Source organism: Aspergillus pseudonomiae, assembly GCF_009193645.1.
Source record: "Aspergillus pseudonomiae strain CBS 119388 unplaced genomic scaffold BDV37scaffold_5, whole genome shotgun sequence".
NCBI lineage: Eukaryota > Fungi > Ascomycota > Eurotiomycetes > Eurotiales > Aspergillaceae > Aspergillus > Aspergillus pseudonomiae.
The window spans coordinates 433,292-451,678 of record NW_022475997.1 but is presented as its reverse complement, the minus strand read 5'-3'; the positions used below and the strand labels follow the sequence as shown (position 1 = coordinate 451,678).

Sequence of the window (18,387 nt, the reverse complement as noted above, 5' to 3'; positions counted from 1 at the left end):
TGATTGTCTTCGTATCTCAGTATCATATCATCGTCCGCATACTGACGACTTGTTTTCCCTCTGAGATACTTTACGTGTTATTTAGAGCGACTACACTCATAGGGAAACCGTAGCACCTCAAATTCCACATCAGCCCCGATTGAATGCTGCCTAGACAATATGCCAGATATGTGACTGTGACAGCGGTAGCCACCCAGTGCATGGTACAAGGAAAGAATCTAATCACACCGCAGATGAAATGGGCAGTTCCAGTCCCGCCGGATGTTACTTGTACATAATACATACACGCGACCGGCCTGATAACTGCATAATTTTCGCCGAGTAAGGCGGCAGGATACGCAAGATCGAGGTTGTTCCTCAAATGCAGTGTAACAACCTGCAGAGCTTACACACTTCGGGATAAGTGCACTCTGCCGATACATGAGCTGGTCCATATTAGCATGCATTGCAGGACTGGAAACCCTTTAGTGCCCTATCACACAATTTGATTCGAAAGGAAAGAGAGATGAAGCTAGAACTGAAACTTCCGCGTCTGACACAAACCGTCGTGTCCGTGGCTGTCATCCTAAGCATTGTCGGGACCTCCTTGTCCGATGCTGACCACTCAAAATCCACGTCTCGTGTTGGGATTTGCCTATACTTTGTTGCCTGAGCCGGCTGTGTTCTGCTTCTGGCTTCTTCCTGGGGCAAGCTGCGCCAATGTCAATATATCCTGAGGCGAGAGCGCCTGACAGTCATCATTGTCGAAATTGCATTGCCCTTACTTCTCGTACGAACTTTATAGTCAGCGTCAGGGATGTTTGCTAACAACCCCGTGTTTAATATTGTGAAGGGATCAACTTCGGTCAAGGTCTGCATGGTGGTGATAGAGGTGATTATAATCGTTGCCATGTATGCTAGCTATGGGTGGTACCTAAGGCCACTTAATGATATACAGCGGTCTTCGCTGCCGCGGTCTGCGGATGAAGAGACGCCGCCTAGAGGATCTTAGCTGCCGATTAGTGTATTATTGTTGCGGAGATTATTGTTTGTCGCTCTAGATCTGGAAGTATGTTGCGAGTCCGACTAGGGTGTGGTGTTATTAAGTGAGAATAATGTCGCCCTTGTAAGGCCTGATACGTCCATGATAACAATAGTTTCCCGTCTCGAAACAGAGGTTAACCTGAGCATATCCTGCAAGGTTGCAATTGCACAATCTTGCAACTTGGGGATTGTCGGGTAAAGAAACGAGTTGTCGTAGAAAATACCTGTAGCCGTCTGTTGATATCTAAATAACTTTCAGCATTCCATAACTTGTATATAAATGTGCCTCAGGATAAGTTGCAAAGGAGGAGCCTAGTTGGCAATCGCAGGACGTCAGATGAGCCATAATCACCTGTGAAATCATTCCATTTGGGTATAGGATTACCAACCATGTTTCCAAGGAGATTGTTCTTTCTGACATTTTTGCTGCTTCCTCTGCGGCCCGGAACCAACTCGTAATTATATTCTACATCAGTTGAGAAACCTTGGGGAGAGTTACAATCTACAGTCAGCACTCGGCGTTCGTTAATGCAGCTAAAAGCCAGAGAGCATAGCGCCTATTTATAGCTGCACATTCCATAGAAGGATCTAACAGTTGTGGCACAGCACTTAAGACGCCTGAGATAATATTCTTGACGTTTTAGTGCATCATTTCCGCTTCTTGCACAAAGCAGGATCCATCATGGATTCAGACGATATCGCTCTCGGGAGCCAGTAAGAAAAACCTTTTTTCTTAGAGCATTACTCAGGGACCATCCTAGCATCTGCACAATTAGCCATTTCTCGATGGCTTTTCTGTTGTTTGCTCCGCGCATGAAGCAGTTCTGATTGCTGTTGATACAGCTCTCTAGGCTGGGGTTGATTTGGACCAATTGCTCTTCAATCTCACATCCTCGTCAGTTGTAGGTTGGCATTATTGCTGCTATTCAGCTACCACGCCCCTGTTTATTCCGACAGTGACCTTACTACAAACACAGATCGAACATCAGCCCTCCAACACAGATTAGCCACCAAGAATGAGTCATTATAGCCAAAAATAGACACTTCAAACTAGTGTTTCTAAGATAGCGCAGAATGACCAGCGCACTCACTCTATCTGGACCGCTCTTTCATAAAAGGACGCGTTGCGATGATAAGTAACTGCACATGTTAGGGCAGTAACATCACCTGGTTTCAACCGGTATTAGCAAAACCGTTCGTTGCACCTTCTCTTCAATAACGCAATTCCGAACATTGGGAACTACTGGGAAAGGGAGGTGATCTTAGTCAATAGTCTCAATAAAGAAGCCGATCTCTAGCCCTAAATTTTGGTCGTCGATCGCAGCTTTTGTTCACATGATCCGTTATGCACGATTCCTTCCTGCTTGTCCGAGGTGATGGCGTGATGAATTATTTATCTCAGAGAGATCACTCACCGCTACAGATATCCATCATGCATGCTGAGTTGGTGCTAATTCAGCCACCCGGATGCTGTGGCGATGGCGATGGCAGAAGTTACATTCTCCGTGAGACATCTGTGGGGCCACACATCGGGTTTTGGAGACTAGCCCCTTTACTAACGAAGATGGGGAAGCCGAGAATGGGGGAAAGCCGTGCCGATCATCGCGTAACTCTCTAACCGACATGGCGCTGCTTCAAGGGTCTTCAGGGCAGTGTGACGGAAGAGTTGATATCACCCCAGGTCTGACTGCGCTGTGGGTGTGTCTCTAGAAGATAATAGCTTGTTTCGAACTTCCACGAGCCCAATTCACCTTGGAGCGTTGCATGCTAAGCTTATATTGTGCATGCGAGCACCATGCAACATTCGGCTAATAGGGAAACAGAGGCCATCCGAGAGCCGACTCTAAGAATAACGAAGTGAGACATTCCCCACACCATCCACCGAAGCGATGTCATCTGGGTTGGATGCACCAATATGCTTCCCAATAGGGTGACGCTACAGCCTCACGCATCGCATTGCGACATTTATTTGCTTTGAACATAAAAACCCTCGAAAAGCCCCGGGGTCGTCGAAAATAATCAACCGCAAATTCAACGATCACTCAAGACATCAATCTTCAAAACAAACTACCCACCGTCACAATGAAGTTCACTCTCGCCGCCGCTTCCACCTTGATCGCCTCTGCTCTGGCAGCCACTCTCCCCAAGTCTTTCACTCTCGTTGCTGACGGCGGCAACACTGTCCTCACTGACAACTGTACGTAACACCTACCCCAAGCCTTGGCCATGAAAACATGACTAACATCAACAGCCCACGCCATCGTGGACGCTGAGCAGGCCAACACGCTGGAGATCCTGCGCCGTATGCCTCACACGCCCGACGTAATATTGCCTGAATCAAACTAACAACATCCAGTGACAAGCAACGACGGCGCCAGCATCAGCTTCACCCAACAAGCCCTGCCACCCACTGCCTGGCAGAACTTCTACGCCATCCCAGGTGATGCCCAGCCTCTCGGCCTGACCCAACCTCACTCCGCGGACCACCCCACAGGCGCTGTGTTCGACAAGTGGGGCATCACCGACGACGGCTACCTCACCTTCAACGGCGAGGACTCTTTCGGTCTTTCCGAGGACAACAAGCAGGTCTACTTCCTCGGAAAGGACTCCGATATCCCCAAGGTTTCTCTCTGGGTTAAGGAGCTCAAATAGATTGATGCACTCTATATAGTTGGAGACTCGAGTAGTTGATGACTTGAGGCCATCATCTACATGTGGACATAGTCTAGGCCGGTATTGGACATATGGACAATAGTAAATAATTCAAACATATCTACCATATAACCCTGACCCCTGCAGGTCCTATCATGTGACCAAATCGGTAGAACTCCGAACTCACTCCTAAACGCTAAATCCTGACCCCTTCGGACCAGTTCTTGCTACCTACCAAGGGAAATGTCATTTTCTTTAGATTTCAACACCTTGAACGGCATATCCAAGCCGGACCTTCCGTACGTCGAGGGCTATGAATTTTCAGTGATCGAATATTTTCCTCCTGAACCCCAGATCAAGCGCTTCATTCTTACTCCTGAGGAGGCTACCAAGAGAGAGAATACTGATGTCTTAACACGCTGTCTTACACGGAAACCGATATCTGGCAGACCGGGCTCTCAACGTTTACGTCTCAAGATACATAAGGCAATTCGAGTCGGTGATGAGAAGAGTTCGCAAATAGTTGTAGTGGACGTTATTTCTGGTCAACTTCCCAGTACCCGCGTTGTGGCAAAGCTGTATGATCCTCTATATTATGATCATTCTGCTGATGATGTGGATCCATTCCTTTTTGTTGACGTGGAATACACCCAGGAAAGTGCTGCCTATCGGTATCTACATGCCCAGGGACAGAAATACATTCCTAACTACTATGGCTCTTATTCTATGGATATCACCCATTACGATCACCAATTTCGCACGGTACGATTAATACTGCTGGAACACGTCAATGGGCAGTCTATGACTACTCTTCGTCCAATCGACTTCCCTGATTACGTCTGGAAGGCTGTGATGAAGCAAATCGTCGATATAGAATCGCAGCTCTATAAGATCAATCTTAGACACCGTGATACGCATCCACGGAACATAATTATCCAAGATTTCAATCCGGACCTGTCTAAACCACATGTCAAGTTCATCGATTTTGGGCACGCAATTATCGGGCGGTCTCCTGACCCGCAAAATGACGACCAAGAAAGGATGTTTCTCTCAGGGATTTATATTAGTCCTCTTCTCAGATGGTTTAAGACTCGGGGTAGGGAGCCTATTTGTAACTTCGACGAGTGGATCAATTGGGATTGGAACGAGTGGCTGTTCGAAACTTATCAGTCGGACAAGGAAACCATAACACCCGACATGGTACAGAAGTGGCTTACAGACAGCGCACGCCGACAGTTCCAGAGTTTTTATGAATCTACGTGATATTATAGGAATGCTATTTTCTTCCTGTCCTCTATTTGTCTGATTGAACTTTCTTGAAATGACTATTTACGAAATCACGTAGCTTTCCACACCGGTGCTTGACCTCTTTCATATAGTGTGAAACCTGAAAGGAGGAAACTCTTTACTTTTATTCCACTACAAAGATGTTCAACTACGGAAGTCAGGACATAATGTTCACATGGCATTAAACCATGTCTTATCTGGGGCTGCGAGGTCATGATGGCCAGTCAACCAAGACATGACGCGGAATACGTACATTAAGAATGTTCCAGCGGGGTTTGAACAACAGTGTCTGGTCAATAGTAAGAAAGAATGAGCTATTTAGTGTTGACGTTTTACTAACGAGCGCTTCATTCAAGTAGAAAGTCTCCATCTCTCGATCCATTGAGCCAGATTTGTAGATCTTTGAAAGCATCAAGGTCGTTTTTCTCCAGCGAAATATCAACAGAAGGGTCGTGCCAGTGGCAGGTTCTTTTCGTTTCGGTGTTGCGCAAGGACTCCCCGATATATCGAGAGCTATCGAAATCGATGAGAATAAACGTACCGTCTTCGTCAAGCATAATATTTGCCGGGTTGATGTCGTTATGGAGTCCAAGCGAGTGGAGATGTCTGATAGCCGCTAAAATCCCGTCCAGGCTACTTTTCATATTCTCATTCACTAGTTCGCGCGGACTTGAAAGGAAAGCAACTTTGCCAAGGCGTTGAGGATTGACTGCTTCAAGTAGAGTGGACATATATCGCGTGAAGCATAGCCCAGACACTCGACAGTTCGTCTCCATATAGCCATAATAGGTGGCAATATTTGGATGGGAATTATTGCGAAGAGTTTCGCATGTTTCAACTTCGCGAGCGATTTGCTTTTCGAGATTTCCATCTATATATGCGAGGAGACTGGGTGTTTTCACATAGACCGCTGACCAAGCGGCATTCACCTCTGGGCCCCTGTCTTCTGTTGGAATTCGCTTGACTTCCTGGCGATCATTCAGTGTCCTTGGCGAATCTAATCGGCTTGTCCATTTTCCAGAGTATAATATGCCGTCTTGCAAAACAAAAATCTGGACATAGGCAAATTTCATTTTGCCATCAATCTTTTTAAAGGCCTCGTTCCTTTGTACAACTTCCATGTTAACGTCGAGTATCAATTCGGGAAAGCTGAGTTGACAGAAACGGCGTAGGTTGGCAAAAGAAAATTGTATTCTGCACCGACTCGTACCCCGCGTGGCTGAAGGAGCGCAGGCTTGCTTTGTCTGGGTAGGACTAGTACTTGTAGCAAGTCTGGAATCTCCGACTTTCGCCGTGGTTAGAAATCTAGGTAAATCTCTACAAGCTGGATATAATGAACTCAAAATATAGTATTTTAATGGCCACGTTTGCCCAAACACCTCATTCTGTCTCGAATGACTTCTCATCCCATCCATATTCTCTCTTCAGACGACCCGCAATATAAAGAAGTCGCCAGCCCTCGACACGGGACTGATGCGGTCTGTGGAGCGTGATAGACCTTTGGACATTGAAGCCTTCGGGAGGGGAGAACGTATAAACCGACCCAGTCTTTGGCACGACAGAGAATTTCATGTGCGCCATAGCTGCTTGAAACGCAGCCCAGGTGATAGAGCCCCGTTCTCTTTGTTTTGAGAATAGGGTCGAGAATACCTCTAAGAAGGATGGCTTTACTTTGAATGCTTGAGACGGCGCTGCAGGTTCTGGTTCCGTCGTGGGAGCTGCTGTTGGGGCGATACTGTAGACGGATGAATGTGGCGGGCGTGTTTTGGTCTTTGCTTTGCGCTGTTCAATTTGCATTTTCCGGGTAGGCGCTTCAGGGATTAACGAAGCAAGCTGAGCCTGTGCTATCTGTTCGTTCTTCTCCTTCTGCTGTTGGGCTTGCTTCTGCAAGTCTAACAAGCATTCCTCGTTCAGATCCTGATAGAGGAAGCCTATCTCTGCCCCAGTGTTGTTGGATATGAATTCATCAAGTGTGGTCAGCGCACCTTGGGCCATTCCCGGCTCCACAAGATTATCGATGGGCACTGCAAACGCTGACAAGTCAACCTCGGGCTTTAGCGGGCCAAGCTCAGATCCCAGCGCCTTTAGTCGAGAGATATAGGTTTGTCCCTTCTTCGGATTCATTGGTGGCATGGGAAGAGACACTGAGAGACACTGGATGAAATTGGTTGTCACGGCAAGATCACCGAAAGCGTCAAACTCGCTCTCTCCCATCTTTTCCTGCTCAGCGGGATTGGTTTGGTGGAACTCGTCTAGCTTTCTAACCCAATCGACTGCCCGGGAGCTATTAGTGTCCGTTTGGCAAAGGCGAAGTATATAACTGAGTTGCGGGTCAGTTCTGGTAAGGGTGTCCGGCTTGGTTTTCATGGTTACCCGCGCGGTGCCATTATCATATACGCCAGAGACGCGTTTGAAATGTTTATCGCCGGAACCCATCTGTACGTGACGCTTAAAAAGCCGCTGAACCCGTTGGTACTCGAAATGACAGACGTTTGCAAGCTCCTGGAGAAAGGAACCTCTGTGGGTCCGGTCGTTTGGCCCTGTTACAAGAGCCTGGAGAAGTTGATGGATATACCCCCAGACTGCAGCACCCACCACGGCATTGTGGATCATCTCGAAAAATGCGATGCTAATATATTTGTCCGTGATCAAGGGCAATCGTCGACCTTTTTCGTCTGCGACCAGCTCGGGTCGACTGAAGAACCAAGCGTTGACAGCGTGAGCAAGGAACTCGGGTTCTGTCCGATAAAGAAGCACATAGTCCTCCAATGCTGATTTCTGGTCAAGAGACAATGCAGCCAGCTCCTCCAGTGAGAGCTTTTCTGGCTTCTGGTCGATTGCAAGTTTGGACATAGCCTCACGTGCTGCCTTCTCTGACTTTTTGGAGCGACCTTCCGTCTCGAAGGTAGAGCCAGCTTCAAGGATGTCCTGAATCACAATGTTCATGGACGTTAATAGGATAGACTGTCTTTCCAAAATAAGCTCGCCCGTCGATTGAGGAAGAATCAAGCCAGCATCCACACCAGCTTTCATCGCCGCCATTGTTTCTTCAAACTTGACCGAGTCAGAGGCCGTAAAGGATTGTCCATATTGTTCTTCGTCCATGAACAACGTGAAGCTATAGCGGAAGGGCTCCACATGTTTAAGACCATGGACGTGCATGCTCTTAACTATGACCTCGAAGTCACCCGGGCCACCATGGGCACCTTCGATGTATTGCTCACATAAAGACTTCGTCGCGCGGTGTTTCAGGCAATCCAGCAGATAGTCGGAATCCGGATTGGCGATGTCTCGCAGGTTCCAATCAGGGATGAACTTGTAAACATCGCCCAAGGATCTATCGATAGGGGACTTCAGCATTTGGCCGTCGGCGGCACCGGCTCTCACGACCCTCTCCCGTTGTCCCTTGCCAAGGGAGTGCCATATTTTCTCGATCTTCGGCCCATGAAGCCGATATTTACGCGCTAGATCGCGCTGCAGCTCCTTCAGCAAATCAGATTTCTCCATTTCCTTCTCAATGAGCAGTAATGACCTATGTGGGGTGATTTGTTTATCAATTGAAAGTTCAAGTGGGGCAGATTTATGTTTCTTCAGGGTCACGGGACTGGGCGGATTTATGCTGGGGTATCCTTGCTGGGTGACAATGCTTCGCTACCAGACCTTATTTATGTATTTTATTCCGTCATCTTGAGTTGCCTTTTGCGGGCGAAATCTTAATATAAGTTCTGCGGCTACACCAAGAAGTTTGGCGTGATTGACCGTTGGAGCCCATGTTTAGCTTTCTTTATGGTCAGTAAGTGGTTATAAGAGGAGCAGTCAGCGTCCGTGAGCTGGCCAGATCGCAATCTCTTCGTAGTAGAGAAATGTGGCGGTGGACTTTTCGGTCGCAATTGCTACTTATCAGGTTTTTGGCTTTCTTTGTCCAGGTGCACTGGCCCTTGAGGACCTGACGGCCTCGCGGCCTAGGGCTTGCGATGCTACCGTATCCAGGGACCCGTGTTTAGCATAATGACCTACTGCCACTCGTGGGAATAATTAGAGGATGAGTAGCGATAGCTTGGCTGATTGATCACTACTATGTCTAGGATGTGAACCCTGGTGTAGATAGTGTATTGGTTATACAAATATATCAAATCCCGATATCGTGAATCTTTTGAAGTCGAAGAAAAATGGGACAGTATAAGAGATGAACTTATCTACGGATATAGTGAATGTACGTAAAAGCTTAGTGAAAATAATAATTCATAACTCATCATAATTCATATTGTAGAAGAAGGAACTTCTAATCCCGAGCCATTACATCTAGTAAATATATACAAACTCATCGTTCTCCCGATCCGTCAAATCCAGGAAAGCATTATTGCCGACCTGGTTGTCCGTCTCGACCGCCTCAACCTCAGCATCCTCCTCAGAAACCTGATAAGTATTGTCCATGGACCGATCGACGATCTTGGCCGGCTTCCCGTTCGCCACACGCCGACGCTCCTGCATCTTGTTGAGTACAAACAGATTGGCCCATTGAATCAAGACAATGGCGGCCATGGCGACGAAGATACCCAGACAGGCGCGCAGTCCCGGCTGATACGCGGGCGCGTCATTCTCATTGAACAGGAGCGGTCCGACGATGTTTCCAGCCGACGAGGCCGCATTGTACAGACTCATGACGATGGACTTCTTCGTTTGTCCGGCAGTGTTTGCCACGATCCACGAGACGATCAGCGGGTTGCCGCCAAACAAGAACGAAAGCAGATAGTATCCGGCCATTAATGCACCCTGGACGGAGTTATTGCGCGGGAGGGCGTACAAAATGGCAAGACCGGCCACGACCGGGAGCATAAAGGAGGCGAGCACGGCGGCCTTGAGGCGGGCTTTCTGGGCGAGATAGCTGGCCAGAAGGATGATGATGAACTGAAGGGCGCCAAAGGGCATGTTGAGTAACGTTGTCTTGAACTTGTCGAAGCCGAGTCCGGACAGGATCAGAGGACCGAAGACATTCGTCACCGACGCACCAACGTTGAGCAAGAAGGCCATCCCGATCCATATGTAGGTCTTCGGCTCTAGGCCGGCCTCCACAACTTGGCGCATCTTGAACTCGCGGCTTCCGGCTCCGGTTTGATTGGCTCGGAGGCGCTCCATGGCCTGAAGCTTTTCTTGGTCGTTTAGGAATCGGGCCGAAGCAATATCATTGTCCAGCTTCCAGTAGAGGAAGGGAGACGAGATGACGGTAATGAGACCGACGACGAGGAAGATACTGTTGGTGGAGGAAGTCAGTTAAGCCTTGGGTCTCTAATATGGGGAGCAGAGAGATGAATTCGGCAAAAGACTTACATTTGCCACTCTTTAAGCACACTAGACTGGATGTGTCCCAGCCCATAACTTAGGGCCGCAGCGATGATGGTCGCAAGACCATTGGTACTATACCAGGCTGCTACTCGCAGTGGTTGTTCCGCACGACGGTACCATTGAGCAGTGATAATACTGAACAGAGGCAAACAACCTGCCTCGAAGAGACCAAGGAAGAATCGGGTGGCCATTAGCCCCCCGAAGTTGTGGCAAGCAGCCATGGCCGCTTGTGCGACACCCCATCCGGCGACTAGAGCAGGAAGAAGAATCCGATGTGGTACTTTGACAATCAAGAACGAGGAGAATGGTTGCCAGGCCAGTTGGGCGATTGGAGCGATCGAACCGACCAAGGAATATTCATTGCCGGTGAGGTGAGCGTCCTCCTTCAGGCCGAACGTGGCACCATATCCCAGAACCGTCTTGTCGAGAATCTGCAAGAAGTAACCCCACATCAGGATTATCAGAATGGTCCTGTCGGTCTTGCGTCGAATCCGCTTGCTGTCTTCTTCGGTCAGGGGTACCCGTACCACATTGATGTGGTCCATGTTCGCCGGTTTGACCGGATCCTCATGGTGAGTCCCTTGCGGCTTCGGCTCCATGATTGGGGATGTAGTAAAGGGTTATAATATAATGAGATGGCCTTTGCGACGGCCTTGAATGACAACCCGAAAGTTGGGGAAGGGTTTTTCACGGCCGTTTATATATGGGCAAGTTCCCCGCGGGTGGCCAGGGTCGCGCACCCCCACGCCCTTACTAAACCCCAGATTCGTTACAAGATAAGTTTAGCGTAATATGGAGAACTTCGTTTTGGGGATTTTTTGCGTTATCCAACCAATTTCTGCAATGGAAAGCTTGAGTGGATCCGAATCGATCCCCGCAAAAGCATAACGGCACTTCGGGCGAATGGCCCTCGGCTTCCCCCACGCAAGCCGAACCCCCACGGTTTGTGGGGAGTCCAAGGGTCCTCGACCAAGAAAGCCATCCTACATTTAAACCGATGGCCTGCCCACGCAGCTAACTGGATTGTTCCTAGAGTATGTAACACTTGCCACCCAAAAACTGTGGCACCCCGTCGGATGCCAATTTTTGAAGAACTTATCGGAAACCTAGGAAGGTCGAGCCCCTCGCCCGCTTTATTTTATGGCTATATGGAGTGATAGATTCGTCTGGACAATGACTCTACAAGAATTGTGAACAGAGCACGTTGTAGGGTCGATACACCGAGCGGAGAGATCAAGGGGCAAGGCGGGCATCTTGGATCAAGCTTCCCGAAAGTGGTATTCATCCTTTCCGTATCTAGCCGTCGGCTTATGAATCCACTATATAGATAACCGACGTCATGCTGGGGTATGTTCCCCCCCACACGTAGATCAGAATCCATCACTAGTCAAGCCGGTATCAGTAGGGATAAACAAGAGAGGTAAGCTTAACCCTTCTATGCTTCGACAGAGTGGTCATATATTCGTCTCATTTGATTGGCGGAAAAGCCTTCGTAAGCAGGATTAAAAGTATGATACTATTAAGAAAAAAGTATCAGTATAGTGGCTGCATGTCCCTCAGTGTCGATGGTATCCTTGAAGCGCAACGAATATGCCCATGGACTTGAAATATATATCATCCTGTTCGCGAATCACCAGCCACTATGAGAATTTCCAAGTTCAACAAGGTGCTGTGAATATTAAATCCTTTACAACAGTGCGCTATGATACCCCCCACCCTAAATGAAGCAATGTACTCCGTACGAAGATAAGAGTTCCAGAAATATGTCAAGCTCTCAAAAGCTTAGCATCAAAGAGTGACTTGGCAAGTGGAGTCTAACGTGTATATGGACATAGGGTATGGCATAGCACGTGCCAAAGCCACAGTTGCCCAGCCAAATGAGTGAAAAAGCTCAGGCATATTGCCACATTGTCTTGACGGTTATTGACTTCTTCAAAGTACGAAATATTTGCTTAACTCATCTAGGTGCCTTTCACATCACGACATATGATGTATCTTTATACACAAAAGGTGATGAGGCTGACAGAATATAGCTACCCGTCACCCCCCATCGGCTATTGTGAGTTATGAGAGGTCAGGCTATAGGATCCACATATTATGACAGGAAATGCAATCAACTGAGCCAGATAATGCTCCTCTACCATCGGGTCGTTCGACATCGACACCAATGGGAAAGTCTCGAAAACGAGGGAGGATAAGACCTTAGGTTAGGTGGAGTCCAACCTAATAGCGGAAATAACTGCCATTCGCCGTGTCGTCTCCTAACCAGACCTTAGCGCACATCGCCACACTCGCCCCCCAAGTTTGGACAAGCCAGTCAAGAACTTCTCGTATCGAACCATGTGTGACAGGCGTTTCCTTCATAGTATAGACCAAATTTAGCTGTCAAATCCCGGTGCACGTACTGTGTGTTGCGAGAATACTGCATTGAATACAAGACATAACAATATAGCTGTAAAGCCATGCAGAATACATGTATTGCAAAAGTGTACCCACCCACCGTTATGCACACGTCGATTTGAACTTACTAGTGCTTACATATTATCTATAAGGCCCCCACTAGAAACAGCCACCGTAAGGCTGAGCCTCAGTGGAGCTACCGTAAAACGCTGCCCATGAATCGACCTGTGCTGGAGAGTGCGATCCGTGCGCTGGTTGGGCTATACACCGTGTTGGTAAACCTCTGATTGGCGAACCTTACCTGGTTGGGTTTTGCACAGATGCGTCGTGTTCTTCTCTTGGCCTCTAAATATAAAGGAGAGTCAGCCCCCCAATTCAGTTGTCTTTGCACTCATATCTGTACAGGACGAGGCCTTCATTCACCATGTCTCGCCAAATTGACAGGCTGCCTCAGCCAGCGAACAAGAAGAAGATGAAGGTGGTTATCGCCAGCTGCAGTAGGTAAGAATCGCCGTGAACTGTCTTCTATACCCGAGTGATCTCTCACCACGGTACAACTACACTACCACAAGGTGGCTAATGACTACTAGATCAGGTACCTTGGGCCTCCTCGCCGCGATGAGGATATTAGGATTCAGTCCGTACCACATGGTTGAGGCTTGTTTCAATGGCCCAGTGCACATGATGATTCTAGAGGAAGCAGTCATTGCACAGCATAATCGTTTCTCTGGTATCAAGCGATACGAAAGGGCTGAGTTTGACAAGTGGTTGAGCGAATATGACGTATGTGAACTATAACTGTACTCTATACATATTCGTTTTCGGGTGCCTTTATTCGTTGTTAGCTAATTTGACAACAGTGCTTCATTGAGCTTCCCAGCTATTTAGGCACCCAAGCCCTCGAAGTTTATGCAGAGGACCCAGACGTTAAGTTCATCCTAACATATCGAGACCCGGACAAGTGGGTGACGTCAATGAACAACACTGTCGCCAATGTAGTGAGAATGGCAACCACATTTCCCATGAATATCTTGAAACACTTCGATATCATCCTCAAACGCTTTCTCCGCCTGAATCAAATCATGTGGTGGGCTATATCTGACGGGACAAACCCCGGGGACCGGGACAATGAGGCCAGGCTTCGTAGGAATTATGTGGAATAGTAAGTAGCATGACCGCCCTCCTCTTCTCTTCATCATCATGTGAAAAGCAAGCTGTGTAGTTCGTATACCCTGACAGCTGTAGTATCAAATTTGCGAAAAGCACGCTCCCGAAGGACCGGACATTGTTGATTAAACTCGAGGAGGGTCTCGGATGGGAGCAGATCTGTCCATTTTTGGACCTGCCAATTCCTGATGAAAAATATCCACGCGGAAATGAGCCAGAGAAATTTCGAATTCTGATAGAAAATTACCTGAAGCCCAGGATTCAACTAGCTGTCTTGAAGGTTGGAGCGCTGGCTGTAACTGCTCTTGGAATAGTAGGGTATGCTTGGTGGCGCAGATAAAATTGAATTATAACCGTATTGTCCCATATTATTATTGCATCCAATCATAAGCCTATAATGCTCCTGCGTCTGCAAGAAGATCGGCTACGGCTTTATGATCACTGTGAGCTGCCAGATAGGGCGCAGCAATGCCCTTATCCGATTTCGAATTTATATTGGCATTCCAGCAGACGCCTCACCATCGCCTCGTCGCCACCCCAAGCGGCTAATGAGAGCGCGGACAGGCCTTCCGAATCCCTTGCCTCTATATTGGGATTATTATCCAGCAGCAGTCTTACCATAACACTGTTGCGATCTTCCACGACTATTAGCAGTGGAGTTCTGTCAAGATACCCCTTGATTTCAGTATTGGCGCCTTTCTCTAACAGGAAACTGGCAACCGCCTCATGTCCATTTTGGACAGCTAATAGCAGCGCAGTAGAACCAAAGTTATTTTCTGTTTCAAGACTAGCATTTTGACCTAGGAAAGCTCGTACCGCCGCCTCGTGGCCGCCCTCAGCAGCCATTATAAGGGGTGTGTAACCCTTACGAGTCTTTTTCTCAGTATCAGCATTCCATTCCAAAAGAAGCTTAATCACAGCCTCATGGCCCCTGTTGGCAGCCCGGGACAGTGGGGTCATGCCCCATGCATCTGATGAGTTGACGTTTGCATCATTCTCGAGAAGTAGCTTTACAGCTGGTTCGTGACCCTGCATGGCGGCCCACAGAAGTGGAGTCATGTAAAGGGAGTCTCTTGAATCAGCGTCATGTAATTCTTTTAGCAGAATTGACATGGAATTTGCTAACCCTAGGCACGCTGTAAGGTGCATGCTTTCCATATCTGAATTCCCCAAGCCACTGCCTAAGTGGCGATATGCCATAATTTGACCACAGACGGATAGTTTGGCAGTGTTATGGAAGAAGTTTAAGACAACCTTGTCCTCTTCCATGCAAGCCTCTCTAGCATGGTATCCCCAGTTCAATGCAGCATAGCCATAAAGAGGATTTGACCATATTCTCATGGCCAGGCACATTGATGTCGACAAGTGGTCATCATCGAAACCTCTGAATGACAAGTAGGTGAGGCAAGCCTTTGTAATTTCAATATGCCCCTGAAGCAACCACTCTTTGTACGTGCGTTCAAAATACTCTTGTGTTGTATAGTGGACAAGCCGTATTAAGTCACTCTTCTCGTCTACTACAACCAAGCCCGCACATACAGAGACAGCCTGTCCAATATCTGGCATGTTGTCTTTATCAAGCTCTGGCGCGTTGAATTCAACAGCAAGTGCGTGCTGTAGCTCTGATAATGTAAGGCTCCTTGTAGCACAGGCAATCCAGGTTAAAACTCGATTGGCAAGATCCTGGTGCTCTGGTGCTTGGGCTCGAATCCGCTCCATGGCTTGCTTATATGCATGGTCAAGAACCTTGGACTTCTGGCCGTCCTCTAACCCTTCGCGGGATGTAACCTCAAGCTCTGCAAGCACACCTCTTATAGCTTTAGGCGTTGTTTTATAGACCAATGAGTCAACATACAGCTTTGCAAGAAGAAACCTAGTCTATGTCAGCCGATGCAAGGGAATGGTTAATATTGGGCGGTACAGACATTCCATCTACCGCGCGAGCAAGCTTGATCTTAATTTCTCTCTGCAGAGTAGAATTATTTAAAACAAAAGATGGAAAGCTTTGTAGCCGCTGTTCGAGATATCGCTGCACATCTATGTTGCTAGCACGGATCTCCAGCCTGAGGCTTCCCTTAAATCTTGTTTCAATCTCATGCACAAAACGCGAAGTTACAAGAATGTTCGCCTTCGCTCTTTCCTGGATACCGAAGACTATCTGGAGAAATCTTTCACGATCTTGATTAGAGACTTGACATTCGTCCAGTGCATCGATGATGATGAAGATTCTCGAGTAAGACGCAGTGACACTATACAGGGTACTTAAAATTCCTTCGTGGGTGGGTCCGCTTTCTCTTCGCTTGCATTCATCATAAAGCACTCTCACAGCATTGGGGATAAAAGGCTGTCCTTGCACTAGCTGCTTCAACAGGCTTAGAAGAAGGTCGGTGTATCGCTGCTCGTGCTGCTGTCGGAAATTGCAATAGATGTATGTGATAGCAGTCATAGGTTGATTCCGGAACTCGCGGTAAAGATGATCGATGGTCGTTGCGGTGATCATGGTTTTACCTGCTCCGGGCATACCGGGACAGAATAGGGTTTGTTTGCTTTGGCTAAGCCATTGCTTGAATTCAGTTGAATTCAGAAACCACTGCCCGGTTCCTTCTTGCCGCCGGGTGATGAAATCATTCTGTTGGAGAGTATAGTTCACCGGTGTAAGCCAATCAATAATACGCTGATACTCGTGGTCATCACCGAGCTGGCGTAGTCTTTTGACCCCGCGATCGATCTCTTGCGTTGTCTCATGAATCGCTTTCACTGAGGGATAATCAGTATGGATGACCAGTATAAAGGGATTATCAACCTAACCAGTAGAAAGTATCTCCGTGATCTTTTGCTCTTCCTGCACATGTTGAGCAGAGATCCGGTGTAATAGGTCTTTCGTATAGGCAGCCGCTGCCATTGCCGCATAGCCTTGCCATGCCTTATTCTTATGGGAGTCGGAATAGTCACAGATGCCACGAATGACTAGGCAGGGAAAGTGATTCATCAGCCCCGCCGCCTCCATCTCAAAACATAGAACGTCCTTTTCCAAAACCAGTTTATCTCTGACATAGGCATTTTTCATCAACTGATTCGCGGAGGCTATCAGCCCATAGTGAATCATCGGGTTATCTTGATCGTCCGTACGAGGGTCCCGCAGTACGAGGGCAGAGCTATCATCCCCGCAACGTATGGTACAATTAGTCTTTCCATTTGGAGGATGAACAATATGACTTTTGTACAGCCTATCACTGGCTGCACCTGGTCGACTGTATTTCCCTCGCAATCTTGGGTTTCTTTCCAGGGCTTGATTAATATCGTCCTCTAAATGATGACCCTCGATCTCATACAGCGCCTGGAGCCCATTTACAGCTGCACGCAGAAGTGCAGGCGGCTGGTTGAGGTAGCCTGTCGGACAAAATGTTTCACCTTGGATGGTCTTGCCATAGTCATACTGAAATACACCCCCGTGGCTATTCGAGGGGGTACTGACGACAATATCCCCAAGCCGAATATCATGGTCTACACTTGGCGCACCCCCACCGATGCCGACTATCAGGCCGATTCGCACGTTAGGAAAACTGTGCAGCATGGTTTCTGCTACCCGTGCAGCCGAGGAGGTGCCATATTCGCCGACTGGTAATACAGCGATCACCACGTTATGGTTCGCGATTCGGCCTAATATGTAGTCATTCTTATCTTGTGGGGACAAATATGCGGGGTTTTCATGCTTTTCGTCGAGAAATGCTTGGGCAGCGACAAATTCGGTAGCGATTGCGCAGATCCAGCCGACGGTATACTCGTTGGAGTTGACCATCTCGACAAATGACTCTGTCGAAGTTGGGGTGACTTGAATTATGATCTATGTTCATGGACCTTTCGGGCTGTAGGGTAAAATCACGAAAGAACAAGTTCTGGCTCAATAAAGGACCCTACGAAGGGGGCCTAAAAAGCGGAGCAGAGATCTGCCCTACGCTCAGCCTTGCGGATCGACACGACATTTAGTGTATACGAACAATCAATATATATCAATAGCCAGTAATACAGGTTCCTCCATCGAAGCTGTTCTCTGTATGTACTTAAATCACCTTATTGTTGTTCTACCAGATAATATATAATTAGGGCCAAAGATAATCTTTCTATTTTTTAGGATAGGTCGGGGCCTCCACACCAAGATACATGTAGGTACCGATAATGCCGCAGGTATCGCCCATGCAGATGCTGAACACAATTCCGATAGCGCAGCGCTTCCAGGGCGCCGGGTTGTTCATTGGCCATGAGGCTATGACTGGGTAGCTTGGGCAGATACCCATGCCAGTATCGGTCTTCCAGACCACGTAGTTTTAATTGACCCTCCAGCCCCTGCTACACCGGGTTTGAATCTTACATATTATCGGTTAAGAAAGTTATTGTCCATACCAAGCACTGAAGCTGTGAGTACCAAATGTTGGTATATATACCACTCAACTAACAAATCAAACTGAAAGAGCAAGTATATACTACATAAAGATTCAAAGCAATTCCACTATAACT

General features: G+C 47.8%; 7 protein-coding genes across 7 annotated transcripts; 3 read left to right on the top strand and 4 right to left on the bottom strand.

The window, feature by feature from the left end:
- The first annotated feature begins 2,965 nt into the window (after window positions 1-2,965).
- Window positions 2,966-3,886, top strand: BDV37DRAFT_238252 (uncharacterized protein). The gene is made up of 3 exons (XM_032080823.1): window positions 2,966-3,220; window positions 3,275-3,325; window positions 3,380-3,886. Exons 1-3 carry the CDS (start codon window positions 3,106-3,108, stop codon window positions 3,673-3,675), a joined length of 462 nt encoding a protein of 153 aa, XP_031946069.1. The 5' UTR covers window positions 2,966-3,105; the 3' UTR covers window positions 3,676-3,886.
- A 5-nt stretch (window positions 3,887-3,891) lies between these two features.
- On the top strand, window positions 3,892-4,938 carry BDV37DRAFT_295308 (uncharacterized protein; the record flags this gene model as incomplete). The annotated part of the gene is made up of 1 exon (XM_032089841.1): window positions 3,892-4,938. The coding sequence occupies exon 1, from the start codon at window positions 3,919-3,921 to the stop codon at window positions 4,936-4,938; it is 1,020 nt and encodes a 339-aa protein (XP_031946068.1). The 5' UTR covers window positions 3,892-3,918.
- Window positions 4,939-5,309: 371 nt separating this feature from the next.
- On the bottom strand, window positions 5,310-6,083 carry BDV37DRAFT_278755 (kinase-like protein; the record flags this gene model as incomplete). The annotated part of the gene is made up of 1 exon (XM_032086145.1): window positions 5,310-6,083. One exon carries the CDS (start codon window positions 6,081-6,083, stop codon window positions 5,310-5,312), a length of 774 nt encoding a protein of 257 aa, XP_031946067.1.
- A 99-nt stretch (window positions 6,084-6,182) lies between these two features.
- On the bottom strand, window positions 6,183-8,469 carry BDV37DRAFT_295306 (uncharacterized protein; the record flags this gene model as incomplete). Its single annotated transcript, XM_032089840.1, has 1 exon — window positions 6,183-8,469. The coding sequence occupies one exon, from the start codon at window positions 8,467-8,469 to the stop codon at window positions 6,343-6,345; it is 2,127 nt and encodes a 708-aa protein (XP_031946066.1). The 3' UTR covers window positions 6,183-6,342.
- A 795-nt stretch (window positions 8,470-9,264) lies between these two features.
- On the bottom strand, window positions 9,265-10,945 carry BDV37DRAFT_295303 (putative MFS transporter; the record flags this gene model as incomplete). The annotated part of the gene is made up of 2 exons (XM_032089839.1): window positions 10,291-10,945; window positions 9,265-10,213 (listed from the first exon to the last, which is right to left on the bottom strand). The coding sequence occupies exons 1-2, from the start codon at window positions 10,902-10,904 to the stop codon at window positions 9,265-9,267; spliced, it is 1,563 nt and encodes a 520-aa protein (XP_031946065.1). The 5' UTR covers window positions 10,905-10,945.
- Window positions 10,946-13,152: 2,207 nt separating this feature from the next.
- BDV37DRAFT_238245 (uncharacterized protein) lies at window positions 13,153-13,924 on the top strand. Its single transcript, XM_032080822.1, has 3 exons — window positions 13,153-13,206; window positions 13,296-13,488; window positions 13,566-13,924. Exons 1-3 carry the CDS (start codon window positions 13,178-13,180, stop codon window positions 13,866-13,868), a joined length of 525 nt encoding a protein of 174 aa, XP_031946064.1. The 5' UTR covers window positions 13,153-13,177; the 3' UTR covers window positions 13,869-13,924.
- Window positions 13,925-14,264: 340 nt separating this feature from the next.
- On the bottom strand, window positions 14,265-17,671 carry BDV37DRAFT_295300 (uncharacterized protein; the record flags this gene model as incomplete). The annotated part of the gene is made up of 4 exons (XM_032089838.1): window positions 14,265-14,345; window positions 14,392-15,745; window positions 15,798-16,629; window positions 16,681-17,671. 4 exons carry the CDS (start codon window positions 17,669-17,671, stop codon window positions 14,265-14,267), a joined length of 3,258 nt encoding a protein of 1,085 aa, XP_031946063.1.
- Window positions 17,672-18,387: the final 716 nt, after the last annotated feature.